Source organism: Strigops habroptila, chromosome 5 (assembly GCF_004027225.2).
Source record: "Strigops habroptila isolate Jane chromosome 5, bStrHab1.2.pri, whole genome shotgun sequence".
Classification (NCBI taxonomy): Eukaryota; Metazoa; Chordata; class Aves; order Psittaciformes; family Psittacidae; genus Strigops; species Strigops habroptila.
The window spans coordinates 31256799-31281611 of NC_044281.2; the positions used below are offsets into that span (position 1 = coordinate 31256799).

The following is a 24813-nucleotide window of genomic DNA, read 5'->3' on the forward strand; positions in this document are numbered from 1 at the left end:
GGCCTCTGCTGCTGCTCGTGCCCTCCTGCTCCTTTGTGTGTCTAATAGCAGAAATGGCACTTGGCTTTCTTGACTCGGAGAAGCCTCTACCAGTAACCCCATCAAGCGCTGGCCTTTCCCCCTCTCCTCTGCTGTCTGCAGGCTGGGGCCCCTCCGTGATGCCTGTGGCAGATCTCACGTGCAGGGTGTAACAGGTCCTCATCAGGCATGCTCTAAACTTGTAGAGTCACCAGTACAGACATTATGCAACCACAAAGCACTTCACTTCTCAGCACTTATTTTGCTCAGAAGCAAGTCAGGAGGATTCATTTGTTACAGAAACACGGCTGAGGGAGAAGCAGGAAGTAACTGCTCCAGCTCCACTGGGAAGGAGAGAAATGGAATTAAGCACTGCTCAGTACAAGGCATTGATCTGATAATCTCAGCTTGTTCAAAGGAAGGTCTCCACATGTTTGAGAAGAGCATTCTCCTTGTTTTTGGGAAACCTTAAGTATTACTACTCCCCCCCCCCGCCTGAAAAGCTAAACATTCAGGATACATGTTCAGGAGTTCTGCACGTGGCTGCTTCTAACAAAGAACCTCTAGCCCATTTAGAAAAACTGCATACGCACACCCACATGTGAAATTCAAGGTATGGTGGTTGAGCGGCTGCCAGGCCCAGCTGTGTGCTGCCTCATGAGAATGTTCTCTGCATGGTACAATGCAGCCCAGAGTTTAAAGAAATGGAAAATCCTCAAAGGAGGAACAAAACACGCAGAGAGTCTGATGCCCAGAAACCAGGAGAGGAGAAGCACCAGACAGGAGCTAACTTCCAATTGCACAACAAGAGATGTTCCACACCAGACCAGAGATGTTCCACAGCCATCGGAGAACTGAAGGCTACTTAGACCCATACAGCCTCCTTAAGCATTCCAGAGCTGTAAGAAACACACGTCATGTTGTCTAAATCTGCATTTCGTGCTGCAGTGCAGTAACTGACAGGAGTTACCCAGGTCCGTGCCTGGTGCCGGGGCTCTGTGCAACTGCGTGTCCTGGAGAAGGGATGAGCTAAAGCAGGCGAGTGCAGTGAGGGGCTGGAGACAGAGCTGCAGCCACATCCTAACAGAGGTGACCTGGGCAGCGCGCCGCAGCGTGCTGCGTGAGCATCGCGCAAAGGAGATGTACCACAGCCTTTGGTTGTAATCATTTTTTAATGGAAAAGACTAATCAATGTTTTACATAAATATCAATTAGTGATAACAAGTCAGTTGAGTAAGTAAAGGAATACATACCCCCAAGTTTTAAAGGCTTGTAATGAACTGACGAAGTAGCACACAATGACGACCACAAGGAATTATAAGGTGGGCTGCATGTCAATCACATTTATTAAGTTCAACTGCTAATCAAATTAGGCTGTTACTGGCGTTTGCCACAGTGCAGTTTTCCCATGCAGCAGCAAGGACACGTTCAAAGGGCAAAGAGAACTTCAGAAACGTTTCTGCTTTCAACAGAAAGCCCCGACTACGGAAGCCCGAGTGCCTCAGGTGGTCTGCAGATGTGAGCCCTCTCGGGGCCTCGTTTCACATGCGCAGTGTCCCCCTCTCAGACTAACCTGATCTTTAAACAAATGCACGGGTTCTATCAGGCAGGAACATGTTCACACTGCAATGTGGTACCAACGTTGGATCTTGCTAATAATTTCTACAGGGTTGTGAAGAACAACAATCATGTTTATTCCCAGGCAGGGTGCCGGGCTGGGAGAAGGGGAGGCTGTTTTTATAGTCATTAAGAGCCATCTGTAAGTGAGTAAAAGTTGCACCATAAACTATGTAACTTCACAGTTTTTCATGCAAGCTGACAGGCGTGATCCACATTTCCAGCTGACATCTCCACGCTCTTTCGTATGGGCTCAAAATGCTAAATAGCTGAAGAGGTATTGCTCGTATTATGTCCACAGCTACAGGAATCGGAATTACCCAACCCCACTTTCATATGCATAACAATATGGAATCCCACAGATTAAATATCCTTAAAATGCACCAGTGGGAACCACGCAGTTTACCAAGTTAGTGTTTCCCAATTAAATAGCATCATATCAATCTGACAAGAAGGCATCTAATTCCCCAAATATTACCTTTAAACATTATGTGGCTAAGATGCCTGCTTTCCAGTGGTTTAGTCAATAAAAGTTCATTATGAATTATCTAGAACCAGCAGAAACATACACATTTCATATTACAGCTTTTTCAGTGAAATTCAAATAGTTATAAAGTGCTGGGGACACAGTAGGATCTGATCTAGTGATGCATGAAGGTTAACACCCTACTCTCTTCTCTGAGAGGCTCAAAGATCTGCAAGAGAAGTTTTCATTCACAACTAAGTTACCGATTCTCCTGCCACATGTCAGGTCCCATAAATTCTTGCCTTTCTCAAAATCTGGACTACACGCACTCAGCCAGGAGATGCACGTCTACAAGATGCAAATGGAAACTTTAAAGTTTGCAATTGCTCAATAAAAGAAATTGCTTCCAAATACAGCCTAAGTCATCCTGCAATCCCAGTAAGCTGGAACCCAGCTCACCACAAAGTTGTAGCAGCTGAAAGCAACACTTCTAAAGTCCCTGCCAAGGGTGAACGTTTCACAGCACCAGGGAGATTTTGCTTTATACTTGCACTGGCTTCAAGTGACAACCCATTAAAAAGATTCACGCAGTCCCAGAACAGATAGGAATTTACTAACACCTCTATAGTATCGGATTGTTTATGCTCAGTGGATTTACATTTCGGAATTAATCATGACAAAAAGGCATCTTCTGCACTGTAACTCGGTTATATGAGTAATCTTTCTTTTTGTTATAATTTTAGAAGAAAAAGCAGATGGCCAAACACAAAACACAAGAACTCAGCTGGCTGCAGTCACTCAGCGTGATATGCGATCAATCAGCGGGAAGGGGACGATTTTGATGCTTCCAGTTCTTCACATCTAAACAAATTTAAAATGGGGTTATTCTCTTTGACAAACCAAAAGCAACACTTTTGGAAAAAAACATGTGAGACACCCCTGGGAAAAAAAAAACCCCATACTAAAATACTTCCTAGAACTGAGTATCTTGCCTTCTAGGGTTTGCAGTGCGCCTGCTAAGAAGGACTTCTTCATGAACTTCAAAAACAATGATAAAGAGTTATCTCGGCAGAAAGGAAAAACATGATGTCAGCTGTAAATACATTACTGAGATAAGAGAGAAGCTGCCTGGAAATGTAGACACTAACTGCACGTTCTAGTTATAGCAGTTACCACGATTTTACCAAGTGTCTATCAGTTGAAGAGTGATCTACTCAAGAACACAAGTAATTCCCTTCCTGGTTTGTGATCAAAAGAGGAGGTATGATGAAAAACTAGAATGGTCCAAGCTGTTAAAAAGGTGTGTGGGAGGGAATCACAATGCTGTTAAACATTACATTTTGAGAACTGTGAGGATGCCAGTTAGCTGCCAGTGCCCGTATTCTGTACCCCCAAGTTATGTTTAGGCCCAGCTGTTCTCACACGTTCCGTGCATCCTACCTGTAAAGGAGTCTGATACAGCCATTTTTCTTTATCTCCACCGAGTTTCATACAGGCAAAAAGGTCACAAACTGTAGGAAGGCCAAAGTCCTGAAAGAGAAGTCACCTTAATTACTGATCTCCAAACATAAATACATTCATGTTCAAAAACATGCAGATGAGGCCCTTAGTGACGTGGTTTAGTGGTGGACTTGGCAGCCCTAGGGTAAAGGTTGCACTTGATGATCTTAAAGGTCTTTTCCAGCCTAGTTGATTCTGTGATTCTACAATTCTGATGTATCTTCACATTGTCTAGCGTTCAAAAAGAAAATAAAACTGACTTCTGAGACTTTGAGATACTTGCTTCATTTAGTAAAATATATTAACTTGTTTTGTGATAAACACTGGCCTCATCTACATAACTAAGTAATAATCATGAAAACACTACAAATGCTAAGACACCTAAAAACTCTCAGTCAGTATTGTCCAGAACAGCTATGAATTTAGAAGAGGAGACAGGCAATAAATCTGGTAAAACAATAAACCCAGCACATTGGCTTAGGATACAGCAGTAACAAAAACTTATGCTCACTTGTGCTTTCTTGCGTAGAAGCCATTTATCTTCTGCTGGAGGTGGGTTAGCATTTTCTTGGTTGTTTGAAGTCAAGACCCAACTATTTACGTTCAAGGGGAGGTGGAATGGGGCCAAGAGGTCTAGGAAAGGACTCTTGAAACTATTATCTGCTTTTTCCCTACTCGCCTTTTCTTCTGCCCCTTCTGCTTTGTGCTCAGCCTTGGCTAGCCAGCTTGTCAGAGGCCTTTCGAGCAAAACTTTCAAGGGTTCTGCGATCTCTGCCGAATAATCCGCTTTCTCTGCACTAACAGGTTCCCCTGTGAGCTGCTGTGTGGGGTTAAGCCAGCTGTTGGTAGCTGACTTGGCCTTCTCATGCTCAGGGTTTGGTACATCTTTCTGGCTGACGGGAATGCCGTTTTTATCCTTCCCTTCCTTCTTCAGAAGCCATTTACACAGAGCCACTTTTCCACAGTTTTCATCACACATGCATTCTGAAAAACTGGCACACAGCTCATTAGCTTTGCACACATCTTCCACTTTAAATGGGGCCTGGGGATGCTGAAGAAGCCAAGCATTCACAGCAGATGTAGTGGGTGATTTCTTTCCATCAAGATGCTCATTCAGGCACTTCAAATTTCCCAGGTTCTCAATTTCCACACTTTTGATCTGGCTGCCACAACAACTGGTACATGTTTCAGCTTTGAGGAGCCAATCATTCAGATTAAATTCTTCCCTAAAAGGTTTGAATTCATACTTCCATTTCTCATCTGAAGCAGTGCTTCCATTTGCTGTGTCAGGTGTAAGCAGCCAGTCAGAAAGGTCCATCTCTTCTTGTCCAAGGGATTCTAATGCCTCCACCTTTTCAACAGTGGAAAAGGATGAGCTGAAAGTAGAGGTGGAGTCCTTGTGGCCAAGGGAGTCTGTCTTCCCAGCAACATCCCGCTGTTGATTCTGCAGGAGCCAGTTTTCCAAATCCTTCAGATTTCCCCAGGCTTGCTCAAAATAACAAACTTTGGAAGAATTTAAATCCTAGTAAAGACACATTAAAATGCATGTATTAACACTAAAAGACAATGTTCAGTGACTGTTTGCACAGTTACAGCTTGGAGCACTCTCACAGCAAGCGCAAAAGTCTTAGTTCAGCATAAGGCAGAGTGAAGAGAATTACAGAAGGTTTAATTCCCACCATATTCTATCTGCAGTTGGAAACTGTGTTTTCCCCCTTATTAAAAACTAGGTTAGTGCATAAAAGGCTTACCTGGCTGGGCTCTGACACATAGTTTTGCGTAACCCATTCTGCAAGATTGGTGCTGGGAACATAAGGAGCCTGGCAAGCACCCAGAGGTCTGCTCCCAAGTAACCAGTCGGCAAGCGAGGCACTCACTGTCCCACACAGTGTCTTCTGCTGAGAAAGAAAGTTCTTGGTTATGAGAAACTCTTAACTGCTGAGGCAATCTATGGCGAACATCAGAACAGGTATTCAACATGCACCAATATTTCTGAACCAGAATCAAATCCAGCCCCTTCTAAATAAGTAAAAAGCTTGTATGACTTTAAACCACTGCACTGATAGTTTTGTGATCCCAGATTCTTCAGAGAGCAAATGACAAGAAAGCAAAGTGACAACTTCTACAATGCACAGTTCTGATACCTGTAACCCTCCTGAGCACAACTCCCAGTTTGCTACCCTCTTCACTGAGGCTGTTTCTGTGCAGAGCCCAACATAAGACAGCCCATGAATTTCTGCATTAGAAGGAATCAGTTCCAATCCTGCCTTGACAACATTGAAGAACATTCAATTAAAAAATTCTGACTGACAGTGTCACTCCAAATTCCCATTCACATTATGTTCTTGCACGTCTGTTCCTGGAGCAGTGACAACATCAGATCACAACTGCTGACCACAGCAACTTACTGGCTACTCAAGCATGTTAACAAACAAACAGAAGTCATTACTCAAGCAATCTAACCTCTTATGCTTGAGGTTTTCTCCTTTTCCTTTTAATACAATTAACCATTCACAGACACATGTCTTAATCTTACCTGCTCACAGTTCATTAGAGCACAGTTCTGCCCTGGGAACCAGGGAGAAGTATTCTCTCTCTCCGAGGTTTGCTGTAAGGAAAGTAAAAGTTCATTTGAACCTCAGTTTTGTCCAGTTTCTAGGACGTATTCTACACCAAAGCAGAAGCACAGTTACAACTCATTGGTTCTTTGTGGCTAACAATTTTCTCAATATTTAAAAACAGAATGGAGAAAGATTTACTATAAAAACACCACCTTCAGTCCACTTCCTTTAAGAGAATTATCCCAAATAATACAGGATAATACTCTGCTTATATAAGGAGCCCACAATATTGATATCACAGAAAGCCATTTATGATGTGTAACCATTAATATCTGAAGAGAACTGTAACATTAATTTTCAGTTGCTGGCATAGAGTTAGAATACAAACATTATACCCTCAATCTCTGCCAAAATATATTAACATAACATGTACATAATTAGATCTAAGCTCAGTCAAAATCAGAACTACATGCAATAGGTAACAAACCACTGGGTACACATTATACAGCTAAAACTGTGTGACTCGTACACAAGATCCATTCAAGCTATAACTAAAAGTAGAAATATCACTTGGAATATATTGCAATGCTGCCTTGGATTTTTCCCCACGTATTCCAGGGAAAGTGCTTACCATTGTTTTAATTGAACCAAATGAGGTAATAGCCTGGCGAAGGTAAGATGGGTCAGCCTCAAAATTCAGGATGGAAGACTCCTCTGGTTTAAGAGTAAGACTCTCCAGTCTGAAAGAGTAAGATGATAGTTATAGAAAGAAATGGAAAAAAAAGAAAAATTACAATCTTCTTAATCTGTCAGGTTTTGGGAATCAGCCTGTTATTTCATAAAAAGGCTTCCAAATGACTTAGTACTAATTAGGTAGCAAAAAGACTTTTAATACTCGCATAGAGATGCCTATCCACAAACCAAGAACAGAATAAATCGCCAGCAAAACACAAGTTTCTTCTTACTTCAATTGCCATCAACAACTAATATTTGAAATAATCTGCACAAATGAGTACCTCCCCTGCTCATCGTAGTCCTGTTTTTTTAATTTAAGATAAAAATGATGAAAGGAATCATATCTCAGACTGCTCTGAAGATCTTATTTCTGGGAACCATTAAAAATGTCGCAGGTTAGATCCATTATTAGTTCTATCAGAATAAAAAAATCAGATTAAATTAATAAACCAAAATAAATACTAATTGTGCTAACTTGCATCATAAAATGTATTTACCTCTCCAGGCAAACTGAAATCTGGTTTGCTAGTTCGTTACTATAGGAGCGCTCCAGCTGATGGATAAGGCAGTTGAATTGTCCCAGATACTGCATGGAAGATAAAACACACATTATTGTCTTGGCGTCTAAGATTAAAATTGAGAAAATACAAGAACAAAGTTTGCTTAAAATTCCAGTGCAACAATTTACAACCAAACCTTACCCAGTACAGCTGCTGTGCCTGCTGCTGCAACGCCTCCTCTTTAAGCTGCTGGATGAGATCTACCTGCTCAAAGAGCCAAACCTCACGACTGCGCAGGCATTCCAGGTGACGGCTAATGTGGCTGTGAATCTTCGCTTTCACCTGCGAGGAAACATGTACCATCTCTAGAGCATCTGTCAAACAGTATGAACCAGCACATGCTGCACTGATGACAAAGCAGTATTTCTCACAGGTAAGTGGTATTTTTGGAGCAGTTTATTTCTAAAAAACGAACCACAGTCACCCACAGTACCACAAGACTTAACGTTTGTAAAAGTTCCAAGGCTACCTTCAAAGAAGCATCAAAGAACAATGTTATTTGCCACATCTCTCTATTCTGATGTTTCAACCAACAGCTTTAGGAAATTCTGTGTGCCTAAGCTAGTAACACAGAAACACCTTTATCAAAAGCATGACCAAATTACACAGCAAGATGCTTGCAAGTCTCTAGGAGAGTTTCCAGCCATCACTGCAACAGAAAGTACTCTGGAATAATAAGAATTGTCATTAAAGTCATGTTAGTTATTAAAAGAGTTTTTACAAAGAATTTAAAATTACCTCCCGCCAGTTCTCTTTGATCTGTTGTTCGGCTTTGACGATTCCAGATATAGCTGTTTGCAAGTCCTTCTTTGCCTGAAGGCACTTTGCCAGAGGCTCACTGCTGCAAGAATTTCTGCTTCTGTCTTGTGGTGGACTCATTCTTGAAGTGTTCCTAAAACACAATGGAAAGAAAAATTGTAATAGTTTCTATTCCTCTTTAACAGAAGAGGAAGGGCATCGTATAAGGAACCATCTGCTCCACTTCACTATAAAGGTGGAAAAAACCCAACTAAGACCCTACACAGCTGCAAGTTTTCTAAACATAGATAAAGCTTTCTCCAGGAGCAACAATGGTCTCTCAAACTCCTTGACCCACAGAATTTGCACAATCACAGGAAAACCAACAGATATTTGACAACAGCTTCAACCGCAGGAGCTTAGGCAACCCTCCCCTGGCATTCACCTTCCCCATGCCTTTTATGCCTAGCCAGCAAACTGCAGCAGCTGAGGGCTGACTCACGCAAGATCTGGCAGCTCTGCCAGAGCTGGGGGAGAACGGCCCGGCCAGGGGCAGGAAATGTTTCAGTCACCCTGTTTTCAGGTATAGTCAATGAACTGGCTCCCATAAATGAGAAGATTCTAATACAGTTTGACCAACTGAAAAAACAAGTGTTGATACAGGGATCACACTTTACGAAGCTGCAAAGGCTAAAACCTGTGGCAGCTGCCCATTACTTTGTTGTGGTCACAGCCATGGTAACTTACTCAGCTTCAGCATATCCTCAAGTAAAAGGGGCTCAGGTACAAAATTTCTACAGAACTTACGCCGGTAAGGATTCTGCAACTAAGGGGAAAAAAGCTAAATATGGATTTTTAGTAAAAAAATAGGAACCATTGATATATGCATTTTTCTAGACAGTGGGTATTTTGTTACCAAAGAGTTCTGATCCTCCTGTTGGTTTCATGGGACTCCTAAGCACTAACTAAAGATCCACAGTACATGTTCTATTTAAAACAAGTCTTCAGCAATGACAGCTACGGAAATTCCCAGCAGAATTAATTAAAGCAAATCTAAATATTTCATAGATTTTACCACCCCTCTGGAGGGAACTGAGAAAAGTATTTTGAACATGACAAGACAACCACAGAGCTCGCGATATTGAGCAGCTATTTTGTCTGCAATTTCCAAGCCCCATGACCTGCAACCCAAAAATCCTTCCACAGCCAAGACCCACCAGATACATACGTTGTGTATTTCAGGGAGCAGAGGGCTGGGAGTGGTTTGCAAGTGGAAGCTGACAGAAAACCAAGGTTTGCTGTGAGGAGAGGCTGCACCTCCCTTGGTTCCCTCCAGACCACACACTCCCCTTCTCCCAGGTGCCCCCAGCCGTGAGACACAGAGCAGGCGCAGGAGCCACCCCAAGCCCCTGCACACATCTCAATCCCATCCTCGCCATAACATCTCATCTTCTAGGAAGTGCAGAACACAACTACAAGAGAGTGACCTTGAATTTACTTTTTAAGCTTATGTTAATTCTACACCAACTTAGATGGGGTGCAGAAGTCCAAAATATATCATTCTCCATTCTGTGCTACAAATGCCAGTTTTGTCCTTGTATTTGCATCCTCTACTTCATTCACAGGTTCAATTCTGTAAGGTTTCATGAACTTCACCTTGCAAGTGATGTTCAATAAAGGGTAAGCTTTCTCTTCACAACACCCCTTAGATTTTTATCTTGCTCATCAACTCTCTCATGTACAGCCTACAAGAACAAGATAAGTAGAAGCCCTAGCTCTCAGATGTAATCTAAAAGTATTAATACAAAGGCAGAGATATACACAAGGATGGTAGGTATATTAAAAGCTGTCATAAAAGTAAACAAAAATGTTCATATTATTATTTCATTGATCACGCTCTTATGTAATAAGCAAGCCGAAGTCTGAAAGGCTAAATGCAATTGTCATGTTTGCATGCAGAGTAGATAATGTTTTGTGAAAATTATGTTAAGCTGTGTATCTACAAATGCCAAGCCCAAAGTATCCGGCATTACCAGTTATGTGTTTGCTGAATTTGTGCCACTAGAGAATTGGGCTCAGTGCCTGAAGAAATGCTACTTTTTCACACTTTGCATTAGCAACTTCATACAATTTAAGGACCTTACATATGCTGCTCTAATGATCTCTGAATACCTTGTGCTTGTAGCTTTTCCGGTTTTTCATTTGCTTGCAAGAGTCTCTCTCCAAAATGTATACAGAGAGAACGAATGATGCTTTCCTCTAGCCAGCCAGCCAGCTCCTGTAAAACGGCTGTTCTTATGCTTTGTCAAAAATTAGTCAGTAAAACTAACATTACTATTGAGGATAAGCGTCAATCCCACCTTCTTCTCAATTACCGCAAGCTTCTAACAAAAACAAGTGGGGGTAACCCTCTTTTCTTTGTTTCCCCATTACCACCAAACAGCAGGAGGAGTTCAAGCCATTTTCAGTCTCACGCTCCGAAGCACCCGAGATGGTACACTTGGCCTCAACACTAGCAAAATACAATTACTTCTGCAACAGGATACATGGTTGCAATAGTCTCACCAGTGTTGGTGATTTCCATGTCACGGAACTGTTTCCAACCACAGGGAGCTATCCCACTGTGGGTACACTGAATGCACCGCCCTCGACTCCCCACCAGCTGAGCTTGCACTTACATTCCGAGCGAAGGAAGCAGCTCCGCGGTGCCCCGCTTACAACGCGGTCTCCATTTTCTACCCTGCGGCAGCACGGGCTCCGGAGGGCTCTTACAGAGATCCCGTCCAACCGCCGCCAGTCGCGCCGCAAACCCCGCTCCAAGTGCCGCGACCCGAGCGGGGTCCGGACCTGCCGGGGGAGCAGCCCGGGCCCCGCCCCGCCCCGCCCGCGCGTTATCGTGGCGCCCAGCCCGGCCCAGGACACCGCGCCCGCACGTCGGCAGCGGCCCGGGGCGCCCGCGCTGCAGCCCGGCCCCTTCCCCCGAGGTGTTTCTGCCGGGCGGGGGTCGCGGCCAGGCACATCCGCTTGAGCCCTGCCCGCCGAGGCGGCTGCGGCCCCTCCTCCCCTCAGACACGCCGAGCGCCGCCCCGCATCCTGCTGGCAGCCGAAACCGCAAAACCAGAACGTTCTGCAACAAAACCGCTAGTTCTTGCAACTTCACAAGTGTGGCAACGCGCCTTTTCAACGTAACAAATGCAACAAAGCACACCCGAGCGCTAAGGCTGCTCAGACACATGCTGCTCCTGCAGCAACAAGGGCGAAAAGGGCCGCGAGCCTACAGAGCTGCCAAATCCAACCTTCCTGCTGTGCCTGGCCACACACAAACCGCAGCACCGAGAGGCTCCCAGCCCAGCACCGTGCCTCTGAAGTTCCAGAAATCCTTCTGTGACAAACCGCTCAGACGCGGTTAACTCCTGGGAGGACCAAAATGACACACACACTGTTCTTACTTATCACTTCTACTCTTGCTTCCACAACTCCACACGCAGCTGAGGAAGGTGCACATACACATCTGCATGTAAACAGTAAAAATGTCACAGCTATGAAACCAAAAGAACAATATTATAACAATAACAATAATATTATTGCTCCTAATCGCAAAATAACTGCAGAAAGATTTCTGTTTCTATTAACACCCAAAGCCTCACTGGAGAGCTGTCACTCCAGCCAGAACTCCTGGTCACAGCATCACTTCTCTGTACAACCTCCACTCTTCAGAGGCCACCCACACCCCACCCCTGAGCTGTAACCTCCTGTATTTGTCCTCTTTTGCTTCTATTTGTAGATCAGAAACTGCTGGGCAAAAGTAACGTTTTAGATTCCAATTAAGTCCCACGGCTGGGGAGCAGAGACAACCCTTCCTCGCCTGCACAACTGCTCACAGGCCAGCAGAAAACTGGTTTTACCAGCTCTCCACTTTCAGCACAACCATCCCTGCCAGTGCTTGGCAAGATCATTGTTTTCCATTTCAAACGGGTGTTGAATTACCTCAAAAAGATGGCAGAGCCCAGGCTTTACTGGGAAAAAAGCTTATGAAGGGAACAAAACCTCACGTCGAACAGACTCTATTTATAAATATGGAATGATTTCTTTCAGCTGACAGGACAAGGCTGTTCCAAAGGTCTCTCTGACCTGACTTCATGTGGTTTTGGACCAGCTGGCTTGTTTGAACTGAAATCCCTCTTCATTTCCATTTTACCCCGCCAAAAAACAGTAGTTCCTCTTAAGTAACTGTCCCAAACTGGGTGCGTGGGAGCTGTGGTCAGGGAGTGAAGTACTCTAAGTACACAAACTGAACCTCAGAAAATTCCATTTACATCCAAACATAACAAGCATTTTGTACAGTACAGCATCCACATCACAAGCCAGTATCCGTGTGGAGCTCCTGCTGGGGAGATTATTTTGCTCCAAAACAAGCAGGCACCACCGTATTTTGTAAGTCATAAGCCACGTGCACAAAGAAAAAAAATAATCACAGAATAGTTTGGGTTGGAAGGGAGACCTTAAGACCACCTAGTTCCACCCCCTCTGCCATGGGCAGGGACACCTTCCACTAGACCAGGTTGCTCAAAGCCCCATCCAACCTGGCCTTGAACACTGCCAGGGATGGGGGAATCCACATCTTCTCTAGGCAACCTGCTCCAGCTTCTCACCACTCTCATAGGGAAGAACTTCTTTCCTATAGCTAATCTAGATCTCCCCTATGTCAGTTTATGACCTCTAAAAGTTCTGAATAAGAGAGAAAGTGAAATTAACACCTTAAGAAATAGTAATTTTAAAAGTTTCAGGTAACAGATTTTCTAAACTTTAGGTAGTTTCTACCTGCCTGCCCTGTACTGGATCTGTGCTGTAGACCTGAACACACACAACTGCCTTTCCAGCCTATTTTAGCCCTGGAAGAGCGAGCATTTTGTGCATGTGCGCGGAGCACACGTACTGAGATGTCTTCACAAGAGCTGGGTTCTGAAGAGCTGCAAGTCACCAGTGCAGCTGAGACAAGAAGCCTGGTCATCATTTTATTCCATCAACTGTAAACACATATTCCTTAAGTACAGCACAGCAGGCATATAAGTAAAAGCACAGAACATATGAAGGCCTGATATCGCTATGCCATGACTATATATAATACCAAAGTAGGTATCCCAGAGTGGAAAAGACCCAGTTATCTTAACACAGATTTCACATTGCAACGCCACTATCTTTCAGACTTTTGTGTTTAAAACCCTTTGGAAAACAACTGGGAAATCCCTCACTCTGCTTGAAGCATACGGCCCCAAAGATAGCATAGCCACGCTCACGGTACATCCATCAATACATTATGCAGAGTTATGAACAGTATCTTTTACATGACTGCCAGCTTTCTTCCCCTCCCGTGACTACCTAAAACCCCACTGTAACAATCTTGCTCCTCTGCCAGCTTTTATGTAATCCCAGCCACAAATACCGAGTTTAAAGCTGAAAGCATGCCTAACAAAACCCCTGAAAGCTCTGGTGCAAGCCACTCACCAATTACCTAGCAACATGCTTTTGCCAAACTTTCACTAAACACAGTGCATGACAACTCCTGGCCATTCTAACCCAAACCCGGGTTGTTATTGCTTATACCTTTGAAAAGCGCAGCTGTTTACAAAAGATTCTGACTTTTCGATTAAGGAGCAAGATGACTTCAGGTGTGCTAGCGGCTTAACTTCTCACGGGCATAAAAAGAAAGCGAGATGCATAAAACAACCCACGTCTTCGTGTTCCATCAGCGTCAGCCCTCCATCACACAACGTTAGCTTCCTGACCGGCCTGCCGGCTCACGCCACACCAACCCCTGCCGCTTCACCGACTTTCAGCGGATTGCTCCTGCCCCGCACCCAAAGCGGGGCGCGGGGTCCGGGCCACAGGCCCCCTTGCCTCCCGCCGAGGAGCGGCTCTGCCCGGTTACCCCCGCCCCGGCACGCCGGGCCCAGCGCCGCTCCGCCGGCCCTGCGCGGCACCCCGGCCCGGCCCGGCCCCGCCGCGCCACCATGCGGGGTGGGGGGGGAGCCACCGCCTCCTCAAGCACGAGGCCGCGCGTGTCCCGCGAGCGGGTCGCGGCCGGCGGCGACGCCGAGACTGCGGCGAGAACACCCGCACGAGCACTACCCACACGGCCCTTTCTGCCCGCACCGCCCGCGGCACGGCAACGCGTGCCCGGCCCCGACCGCGCACCCGCCGCCAGCCCGGCCTGCGGGGGTCCCCAGCCTCCCCCAGCCCGCAGTGCCCGGCGGGGCCGCGCTCACCGGCGTCCTGCGCGGTGCCTTCCCGCTGCCCAGCGCCGCCGTAGCCGCCCGCCCAAGAACGGCCGCTCTCGCGATAGCGCCGCCCCCGCCCGCCCCCTGGCGGCGCGGCGGAGCGGCGGCGGGCCCGGGCGGCCGTAGGCGCCGTCATGGCAGCGGTGTGCAGTGGCGGCAGCAGGGGGATGGTGTTACCCAAGCCCAGCGCAGCAAACCCCCGCCGGCAGCAGCTGGCCTCCGGGCCCACCATGGCGGCCTCCAGCCAGGGCAGGCCGGTGGCAGTGCTGGTGGAGGGGCAGGGCTTGCCACCTGCCCGGCTCCTGCTGTGGCACCAGCGTGGCTGGAGGCAGGCACCGGCAGCCCTCGCCACGCCACAGCATCTCCGCCAGGATGAGGCCATGCAGCTCCTCACCTCTGCCGTCCCCCCGCTCGTACTCCCCTCTTCCATTTTACCTGTCGTGGCGGGAGGGCTGCTCGGCAGCCGGGGGACCTGGCGGGCAGCGGGAGGGCTGCCCGGCTCCTTCAGCCCCGCACGGGCCACGGACCGCCAAGCACACTGCCCCGGAACAGCACCAGGCAGCACATGTTGAAGTCCACCACCAGCAGCAGCAGCCTGCCCTGCTTCAAAAGCTCAGGGAACGCCGGGGCTCCCTCCCCGCCTGCAACAGAACAGGGCGGAGGAGAAAGATGAAGAACAGGGTGGGGGATATAGCAAGCCACTGGTTTTGGTCTTCTCTGTGTCTCTGGGCGATTCCCAGTGAGCACTGCTTGGTTTGGCTTTACATAGTACTCTGTTTTGGTTTTGTCTTTCCCCACGCGTGGAGCACAGCAGAATACTTCCTAATACCTGCCATCAGCTTCTTCAGCTGGGGAAAGGGCCCAGTTACTGTTCTGGAGGGCGGTAAGAGCAGGTTGCACTGCTGCTGCCCATGCTTACAGGTATTCAAGACAAGGTCTCAGCCTTTCTGGGACCACCTAGCCAGCATCTCTGAGAATGCATGTTTGGGAAGTGCTGCCTTTTTAGGTGTTTGCACAGTACTTAAAACATACATTAGCAGAGAAAAGGGGCTTCAAGTGGAAACCCAAATAGCTGTGCAGCTCTGCATACATGTGGTAGCTGAGTCATCATTCCTACACACAGGAGCTCCTCTGGGCACAGACCAAGGAAGTGTTCTTTTGGGCAGGACCTTACTCGTGGTTAGGGCTTATGGCTGCATACAAATAAAGCAATGCTGACATAAGAGAAAGTAGAGTCGGCCACCTAATCCCACATGTCCTGTTGCCCTAGGAACCTGCATTTCAGGCATTTGGCTTCCCCATCTAACCACGCAGGAGACACAGGATGTGTTATATAATCCTGCTCTGTGTATTTGGATTTAAGAGAAAAAAATAATACCAACCCTGTCTGACCTTGACAGCCATCAGCGCTCACATACCTGTGGTGTCCCCACATCCAGTCACCCAGCAGGACGGTCCTGGGTAAAGAGAGCAGCCTCTCTTGGGCAGGCAGGCATAGTGGACAAAGCGGTTTGCTGTTCTCTATTTGCCTTGTATTGACCAAGGCAATGTGATAATCCAGGTGGTTTGAGTGGTTTTCGTGGAACCTCTCATGCTCGTAGATTTGCTTCACATGGTACGCTCTCTGTGTGGATTCACTGTGGCTAAAGTTATGCTTTCCTAGGAGGCTTCGCCAGTTGGATACATCTTCCATCTCCCCCTGAAGGAATTTCAGAGAAAGAAACCACACATATATTTTTAATGGGCTCTGTCTTCCCACCACTGTTGGCAGTACACACCACTCCTCCCTCTGCCATACCCACAGCCACAACAGATGTGCCCCTTTTTACCCAAACTTACACAGCAGATCAAAGAATGAAATTTAAAATGGCTCTAGCCTAAGCAAAGGACAGATTGGCAGTCTGCTCAAACGGGCAAAAGGTTGAGTAGAGATGTGATTTTATGGAAAAGTAAACAAGATCTCCTCATGCTCAAACAGGAGCAAAGATGGAGACTTATGTACTGTGTTGTTCTTCAATGCTCAATAGAACTGTATATCAGTATTGACAGTAAGCCTCCAACCAGAGTACAAAAGAGAAGCATTTCGGATGCAAAAAAGGGATCTACATACACATCAGAAGTAGTTAATGAGGATAAATGCATGCAGCTTTTCCCTTGGGAAGTGTATGACACCACATAAAGTGCTGCTGTACCAAAATTCTGTACTATTTCTTGCTGAGTGGGAATCACACATGTAGTCCTGCAGCATAAAGCACATCCTTCCTCAGAAGCTGTCACTTGACTTTGCCTTGATTCAGCAAAAGTGCTTCATGACCCTCTTTGTATACTCAAAGACATTCTTTCTTGCTCCGCTGCAGCGTAAGAGCAAAGGGCAGGGCAGGATTCATTCCTTCACCCCTCCCTGAAACAGGAGCCTTGGTAGAGAAGTAGAAGCTTTTCCTGCAGTTCTTAGGTATGGGCCTGCCAAACTGTACTACTCTGCACCACCCAAAACACAAAGAACTTGAGGAATGTTCTCTGCTGCAATGATTTTATAGCAAATTTTAGGGGGTTTATGCACATGTTCTTGAAGAATGTTTCTGGTTCCTGTTTAGACCATTCCTCTTTCAATAACGAAAGTATTTTAGTTGGACAGAATTAGTTCTGTTAACTTCTATTTTTAAAGCCCTGTAACGTAATTTCCCTGTTCTGCAACTCTACTGCACAGTTAAGCAGTACATATAAAGAAATGCAGCACACTGATGTCAGCGCAGCAAGCACGGCTCAGCTGGAGCTGAAGCCAGATGCTGAGGCAGACTAACAAGCTGAAGCTACCCCTCTCGGAGACAGCAGCAGTCCCAAAGCAGAGTATGAAATTACAGAAGAGTCGCCATGGTTGGCATCAAGGAGATTCATGCAGCTCCCAGAGGAATCACCAGTTGCATCAATCTCTGCCACTGGAAGCAGCCTGTTTTCTCTTTGTTCTTTCCAGCCCGGGTGCCCGGCCCTTCCTTGCACATATCCTCTCTGACGTCTGTCCCTGGTCCCCTTCCAGGCAGGCCGTGACCTGGCACTGGGTCCCACAGCTGCATGCCAGATCTGTCCCAGCCTTCCCTCAGAGCTCATCCTGCTCATGGCCGGAGGCCGACCTTGCAGCCACCAGCCCGCACAACAAGCGGAGTGGGGCAGCAGTCAGTGGTGCTTTAAGTCCACCTTAAGTCCCTGCAGGGCTTTATTCCTGCAGCGGATTTTCAAAGCTCTGTGTGCTGTATTCACTCGCCTCAAATCTTTGCTTTTTGTGTTGAGCTGCCCCAGTGCCAGAGATAAACTAAGAATTTTTTAGCTCCCTCACAAACTGTTTTATACATATACTGTAAACAGATGTTTTAGTAACCTTTTCCTGCATGCCACACTTGGCCTTTTCCCTTCCTCTAGTTTAAGGATTTCTCATTTCTACAAACTTTTTTTAATTACTGTCAATTCATCTACCCCACATATAGTCTATCCCACTTCACGTGAAACAGGAGTACAGATTACACGTAACTCCACACGCATCTTTCATTTACAGAGGTTCCCAGAAAGGTTTTATTCTCAAGAAAGTCTCACCAAAGGCAGAACCTACTTCTGGAAGCAATGGGCTGCAGTAGGAATCCAGCATTTGTGAATAAGGGTCCCGCCACAGACTTGAACAAATCTCTTACTTGTTGTGGTCCAAACCTATCAATGCAAAAAAGAACAACAGAAGTTTTAGCCAAAGAAGTGTCATCCCTGAGCAGAGGGACAGAGAAAAGAAACAGATTGACTTGTAATAACAGAAATTATTTCTCTTGTGCTGTAGGGGTTACTAGCAATTGTAGAGGGAAACAGTGGTATTCATGTCACTGACAAAATTGTCATGAAGGCTGTGCATACCTGTAATGAGAATTGTCAAGGCCAGGAGCATGGTTTGGCTTCAGTGCCTGACATAATTCTCCCTGCAGTGTTGGGCTGAAAATACCCTCTGCCACAGTTTGCTGGCCAGTCTGCAGTACACAGAGAAACATTCAATAAGCAAAGTCACATCCCCACAGTAGTTCATTGATCCTAGACTCGGTGGCTCCTACAACTTGAAATATTGAAAAAGGACATAAATATTAAACATAAATCCTTAGTCATGTTCCACATACACCACACACTCAGTTTTTGGTTAACTGCCAGGCACAATTGGGATGTTAAAAATGCTGTAAATTTAGGAAATCAGAACATCCATGGCAAAGTTTCCCATGCAAGTGTAGAGCTCACTGTTCAAATTTCAGGGACCATTAGTTTCCCGAAGAACTGAGCTTTGTGGTTAAAAGCCCCATGCCTCAGCCTGTAAGTGACTGGCTTTTGGGACAGGGCAAGTGCTTTGCCTTTGACTACTTGGAGGATAGCTCAGATACAAGCTAATGGAGAGCATCAGCATTCAATAACTGGGCATGAAACTAAGTTTGAGTTGATTTCAAGACATCATCTCTGAAAAACTGTTTATTCCTAGGGACTCACTTTGCATTTTAATTAGAAAACAAACAAAGAACCCTTGATCCTGCTAAATGTATTTCTCTAGATTGCTCATTACCTCCTGCTTGTTGCAGCAGGGTTGAGGAGATGAGCTCTAACTACACAAGGTTATTATTAATCATCTTCGGCAAAAGACAGCTGGCTTCTGCAATGCTAGAAGGGTGGGAAACGGATACAGGAAGGAGCTGGTGTCTGGCACAGCATAAGAACTTCCAAATTAAATATCCCCAGTAGAGAGAAATACTTTATTTCATAATAAAGCACATAATACCCAGATATTCAATTTTTCTATGAGAAAAATAACAAAAAACTTAAATAACAACCTAATGAGGAGAAAATGCACAGGGAAGGCACAGACCTGGTGACCCAAGTGGGGCGCTGGCCCCATCACAAACACCTGTTTTGGAACACGAGGGAAGGGCCTCCAGGGAGGCGAAACCAGAGAAGATGCATGTCCCTGCTTCCTGCAGCCCCAGGCAAGGTCTCACATCAGCGCTGGGGCACAGCATGGAAGGGCTCACACTAGGAGGGAGGCAGATATGTAAACAACGTATAATTCCAAACAATTTTAAATAAACCAAAACCATTTTTACAAAGCTTCAACCTACTTCGAAAAACTTGTCCTATCCCAAACAGCTGTAGTGAAACAGCTGTGTGATTTTGGTTACTAAACACTGAGCTGTTTTTCCTCTGTATGTACACACACATATTCCAGTCAAAACTGGAGCAGGAAAGGACTCTCAGTGCAGGCTTAAAGCACAGGGGCTGTTTTATCTGACAACTATGCTGTGTTAGGGCTCTGCTGATTGCTATCATTTAACTGAAGTGGGTTGTTGAGCAACAGGTATCACACAATCAAACCAGGTTTATTCCGCTTTCTCAGGAACACTTGTCTTTTTCCAAGGCCCTTTTTAAGAAAGCAGCTACAGCAGCACAGCACTAAATTAACCCCTAATTCTACTGTTAGAGTGAGGTCGATGCTGAAAAAAGCGTGAAATTGAGCAAACACAGATCACTATGAAAACAAGGAAGAAGTTACAGCATAACCCATCACATCATGAGGTCAAATTAATGTACAGGCTTTCCTGAAATTGGATTATCTGAGCCACTGGCTTTTGTAGCATTTTCCAGACACTGTGAACACAAGACAGCATTTAATTTACCTACATGCAGGAATTTCTGCTCAATCCCAGTCTGGGGTGAAGCAGTTTGCACTACAGCCAGCACAAATTATCTAGAACCATTGCAAAAAGCAATCAGAGGAGATGAAAGGACTGACTTTTTATGCATGTGTCATTACTGAGAGTGTTGTGTCTGTGGCAGGGGAAAGACCAGAAACGTCAGGTCCTGACTGTCGAGGTTTAAGCCCAGCCGGTAACTCAGCACCATGTAGCTGCTCACTCACAACCCCCAGGTGGTGATGGGCAGGAGAATCAGAAGAATGTAAACCCCACGGGTTGAGATAAGAACAGTCTGAAGTATAAGGACACTGAAGTATAATACAAAACTACTACTCCTAATAATAATGATAATGATAAGGGAAATAACAAGGGGAAAGAATATAAAACTAAAAGGAGAAAGGAAAAGAAAACAATAGACACCAGTGATGCACAATACAATTGCTCACCACCCGCTGACCCATACCCGGCCTGACCCGAGCAGTGATCTGCCCCTTCCAGTTAACTCCCCCCAGTTTATATACTGGGCATGACGTGCTGTGGTATGGAATACCCCTTTGGCCGGTTTGGGTCAGGTGTCCTGTCTCTGCTCCCTCCCAGCTTCTTGTGCCCCTCCTCACTGGCAGACCATGAGAGACTGAAAAGTCCGTGATCAGGGTAAGTGCTACTGAGCAACAACTGAAACATGGGTGTGTTATCAGCATTGTTCTCAGACTAAAGCCGAAACACAGCACTGCAGCAACTAGGAAGGAGAAAAATAACTGTTACAGCTGAAGCCAGGACACTGATGTTGATACCAGGACAGCACAGTGCAGGACAAATGACGGTGCCCAAGATTGGATAGTTCTCTGTGCTTCCTGCACTGCGAAGAGCTGCCCGGCAGCAGTTGTGTGCTTGAAAGCACAAACAAAAGGGTTTTTCAGCAAGGGGCGCAGCACAGGAAGCTGTGATCCCATCTCAGCTTTACCGTAAAAATTGCAGGAGAGAGCAGGGACCAGAAAATGCAGGGGGGAAAGAGCGGGTCTGTAGTGCCAGTCTGTGTTGTGCGCCAGGCACTGAGCACCAGATGGAGCTAGGAGGTGGAATCCTGGCCAGGGGAGTGCTCGGGAGCGCTTGACCCAGATTCATTGTGTTACACTACCTTTAACACCACGGCAGACAAAATCTCTCCTTGGTCACACCACTGAGCCACCAGCAACACCGTTGTTGCTGTAGTTGTCTTTTCTGCCCATAGGTGAGCAGGAAGGAAGGAAGGAAGCATCCTGGCTGGAACAGGATGGAGGTCCTTAGTGTCATTTCCTTGCCTGTGATTCTCCCCTTTGTTTTCTAAGCTTCCTTCATATGTCGTCTGAGTGGCGTAGCCCATAGTATATTGAAAGGCTGATAATAAGACAGATGACATCTGTTTAGGTCACAGATAGGATTAATGCTTCTAAAGACTTAGAAGCTACAGCTTAGTTCTCTTATTATCTGAACACATTGGCCTTGTACATATGATGGCAGTCATCTCAAGACTCGGCACTTCCACAGCTTGAGAAAGATGGAAACCGGCTATCCAAGTGACTACAGCAAAGGATATGCACCATTCCTTTCACTGATGCAGACCAGCAGTAAAAGCCACAAGCAACCATGTGCTTTGTCTTGTGAAGGAGCTCCTGGAGGAAGACGCAACTCTGCAGCACTGGTTTTGCCCAGGACCGGGGTTCTGCTCCACGTTAAATGGATACACTCATTCCAGCTTGCAGAGGTGAAAAAGGACCACGCTCGTTTTTATTCTGGGCAGACTTTTTGGCTGCAAGTTTCTTTTTGAGTGAGAAAAGGAACTAAATTCTCACTAACCCACACATCACCCACAAAGCTTACCGCGTGGCACTGCAGAGCTACCCCCGGTAGAAGGGCAGGGGAGTGGGAAGCCCTGGACCCTAACATCAGCAGAAAGCACCACAGCTCCCTCCCTCCCTCCCTCAGCAGGCACGCACGACCTGCAGACATGAGCAGCCCAGGGCTCTGTGCTCAGGCTCACAGGCATTAGATTCTCCTTATTTGAAGAGGGTCAGCTGGACCTCGTGACCTGTGTAAATAACAAGGCTTTGGAAAGAAGCTCAAGAGGCACATTATGTTCTTCATTTCAGATCCATAGTTCTGAATGGAGGGAAAAGAAATAAAACTTAGAAATCAAAACTCACTTTGCTCTTAAGAGTCTCAAAGTCCCCTGAAAAGGAAAGACACAAGTGACCAACGCAGCAAGTCCCACCAAGTTATTTAACTGGTACTGTGGTAGTTAATAGAATTATTTATTCCCAACTCATAAACCCACATGCTGCCTCTTTCCTCTTGCCAATTAACAGTATTACTTAGCACTAATAGACTGCTTTCATTTTCAAGGGGCTTAAGAAGACAAATTAATCACCTCAACATGTCTGAAAGGAACAGATGGCAATGGAGTATTAACATTGCAATTTCACAGTCGGAGCAGCTCTCCAGGGAGGAGGCTATAGCAGTGTCCGGGGGGCACCTGGTCCCGCTCCCTGTTTGCAGTCAAGGTTCCTGGGTCTTACCCCTGCACCAAGATTCTGCTTTATCCCAATCTCACCACACATTACTTTTCCTAAGCAAAGCTGTACATTTTTCTTATTCCATCTTTAACAGAGAGTAACATCCTTCTGAGGTAAGAAGGCTTCTTACCTCAGCATGTCTCCAGACAGGTCATTACTGCTTTGGATTTAAAAGACTAAATGTCTATCCACTAATGCAATTAGTCCAGCTTGCCGTTATTTCTTACTGGCCATAAACAGAGAAGTGATCAGGAAGAAACACATTCCCTTGTCCATACAGTGGTGATGCTTTTTTCCCCTGAAACATCTTTGGTTACAGTTGGGTACAGAACAGCTGAATGTGTTTTCCACCCTAGTCACCCCTGTCCTAGAAGACCATGTTGCTCCGTGCAGCCTTTTGGCTCAGTTGTACAACACATCATTTCTTAAGCTGCATCTGGGAAGAAGATAAGCTTGCTCTAGAGCAGGCGTTCCTACAGCAAAATTTGCATATGAAGGGTGAAATCTGTGGCCATCCATAGCAGACCCAGCTCAGGATCCAGGCTGTAGCAACTAAAAGGTCTCTTCCAGCAGCATGAAGCCAAGGGCAAGTGATCTGCAAACACTGCAGACTGAACCGGGGGTGAGAGCGCCTACAGCACCCCTGTTGTGGGGCTGCCAGCTTTGGAGAGCCCCTCAGCTGCACACCCCACCCCTGCTGCTGTCTCCTTATCGCCCTGGGACTGCAGGAATCACTGGGAAGTTTGTTATGGGGACACCCATGTTTCTGAACCTGGAATGAACGTTGTTAGGTGCCCTCCCATCTGCTTAATGCAGCCACTAAGCTGCCACAAACACAACTCCAGAAAGCCATTTCTCAGAACATATTGACATTTTCAGAAGAAGATCAAACAAATAAATACAATGATTTTAAAACTAACTGATACGACACTGACCAAGCAACTTTTCAGTTTGTTTTTTTTTTAAAGAATTGTCCTATCTATGGAAGGCTTTTATTTACAACATTGAGATAATCTCCTCTATCTCAGTATTTAACCCTGCAGTCAGAGAATATCTCAAAGTAAAACTGTGCAATCATAATAAAGTCAGTCAATGTCGAATGTCTGACAGGTTTTGGCCTCTTCTCCCCCCACCTTTTTTTTAGGCATCCATCATATAAGTGAAACAAGTTATTTTATCCATGTAGCTAATATTCACATGATGGTTTTTTTTGTCCCAGATCTCCATTAATATACCTTGTATTTTAATCCTTTCCAAAAGCATAGCAAATCCTCAAACACAAACACTATTTGCATCATCATCAGCAACTCCAATGAGTATCCTGAAGACTTACAATGCCTGTAATGAGTGAGCATCTGTTTTCTCTATTAGTAAATCATTGGTGCCCTTTCTCCTTGCTTGTAATTTATTTTTCTCACCCAGGAATGATAATCAGTGTTCAGTACTGTAACAGCAAATCCATACCAATGCATAAGCCATAGGCAATTCACATCAGAGCAGTATGAAATCTAAGAGTTGTTCCAGCTTTTCTAGTATACAACAGCCAAAGCACCCAACAGACTTTGCCATATTGTTCCAGTCCCTTCTGCAAACTCTCTCTTTCTGACCAGTTAGATGCTGATCCTGTTTTATCACCTTCCTAGAGTTGGGGGCTTTATTTTGGAGGGGTGCTTGGGATGGCAGGGGTGGGAAGGAGAATCCACATTTTTCCACATCAAATAGCTTAAAAGCATGAATTGTGATGGTCATAGGAGCAAGGTACACTTGCTATTTTAAAGCTTTAGTTTGACTGTTCAAATCTTTAATTCTCCTGCACAACCAAGGACAAGCTAACAGACAACACAAGCTTTTAGGCCATTACACTGCTCAGCATTCATGAAGTGTAATATTAAAAAAAGGAAGAAATCAATGCTTGGTACTGCTTATGACACTCTGGACCATAAAATAAGCCCCTGTAGAAACTGTTTAGCTAAATGCTAAATAACATCAGAAGTGACTTTTTTCAGTTACTTCTTTACTTCCAGTAAAGCTTTAATAAAAGGAACTTTAACATCTAGGCTCATTATCAAAACTTGGATGCTAACAACTA

General features: G+C 45.7%; 1 protein-coding gene and 1 pseudogene across 5 annotated transcripts; both read right to left on the reverse strand.

Annotated features, from left to right (window-relative positions):
- Positions 1 to 1176: 1176 nt before the first annotated feature.
- NCOA4 (nuclear receptor coactivator 4) lies at positions 1177 to 15061 on the reverse strand. Of its 5 annotated transcripts, none has more exons than XM_030485659.2 (10): positions 14909 to 15061; positions 8196 to 8349; positions 7599 to 7739; positions 7395 to 7483; positions 6794 to 6902; positions 6138 to 6209; positions 5353 to 5499; positions 4113 to 5123; positions 3542 to 3631; positions 1177 to 2962 (listed from the first exon to the last, which is right to left on the reverse strand). In XM_030485659.2, exons 2-10 carry the CDS (start codon positions 8334 to 8336, stop codon positions 2957 to 2959), a joined length of 1806 nt encoding a protein of 601 aa, XP_030341519.1. In that variant the 5' UTR covers positions 8337 to 8349; positions 14909 to 15061; the 3' UTR covers positions 1177 to 2956. The 5 variants fall into 5 exon arrangements, with proteins under 5 accessions (XP_030341519.1, XP_030341520.1, XP_030341518.1 ...); XM_030485660.2 differs by lacking the exon at positions 14909 to 15061 and adding an exon at positions 14462 to 14543 and having other exon boundaries at positions 5353 to 5496; XM_030485658.2 differs by lacking the exon at positions 14909 to 15061 and adding an exon at positions 14462 to 14543.
- An 822-nt stretch (positions 15062 to 15883) lies between these two features.
- On the reverse strand, positions 15884 to 21535 carry LOC115608754 (annotated as a pseudogene).
- Positions 21536 to 24813: the final 3278 nt, after the last annotated feature.

What these genes read in the sequence shown, in the direction of transcription:
- NCOA4 (XM_030485655.2), bottom strand. Translation starts at nt 11,430, where the DNA reads ATGTGTCTGAGCAGCCTTAGCGCTCGGGTGTGCTTTGTTGCATTTGTT. An exon ending in TCAAAGAGAACTGGCGGGAG is followed by an intron (nt 7,740 to 8,195) that starts GTAATTTTAAAT and finishes GTTTCCTCGCAG; the next exon opens with GTGAAAGCGAAGATTCACAG. An exon ending in AGGCACAGCAGCTGTACTGG is followed by an intron (nt 7,484 to 7,598) that starts GTAAGGTTTGGT and finishes TCTTCCATGCAG; the next exon opens with TATCTGGGACAATTCAACTG.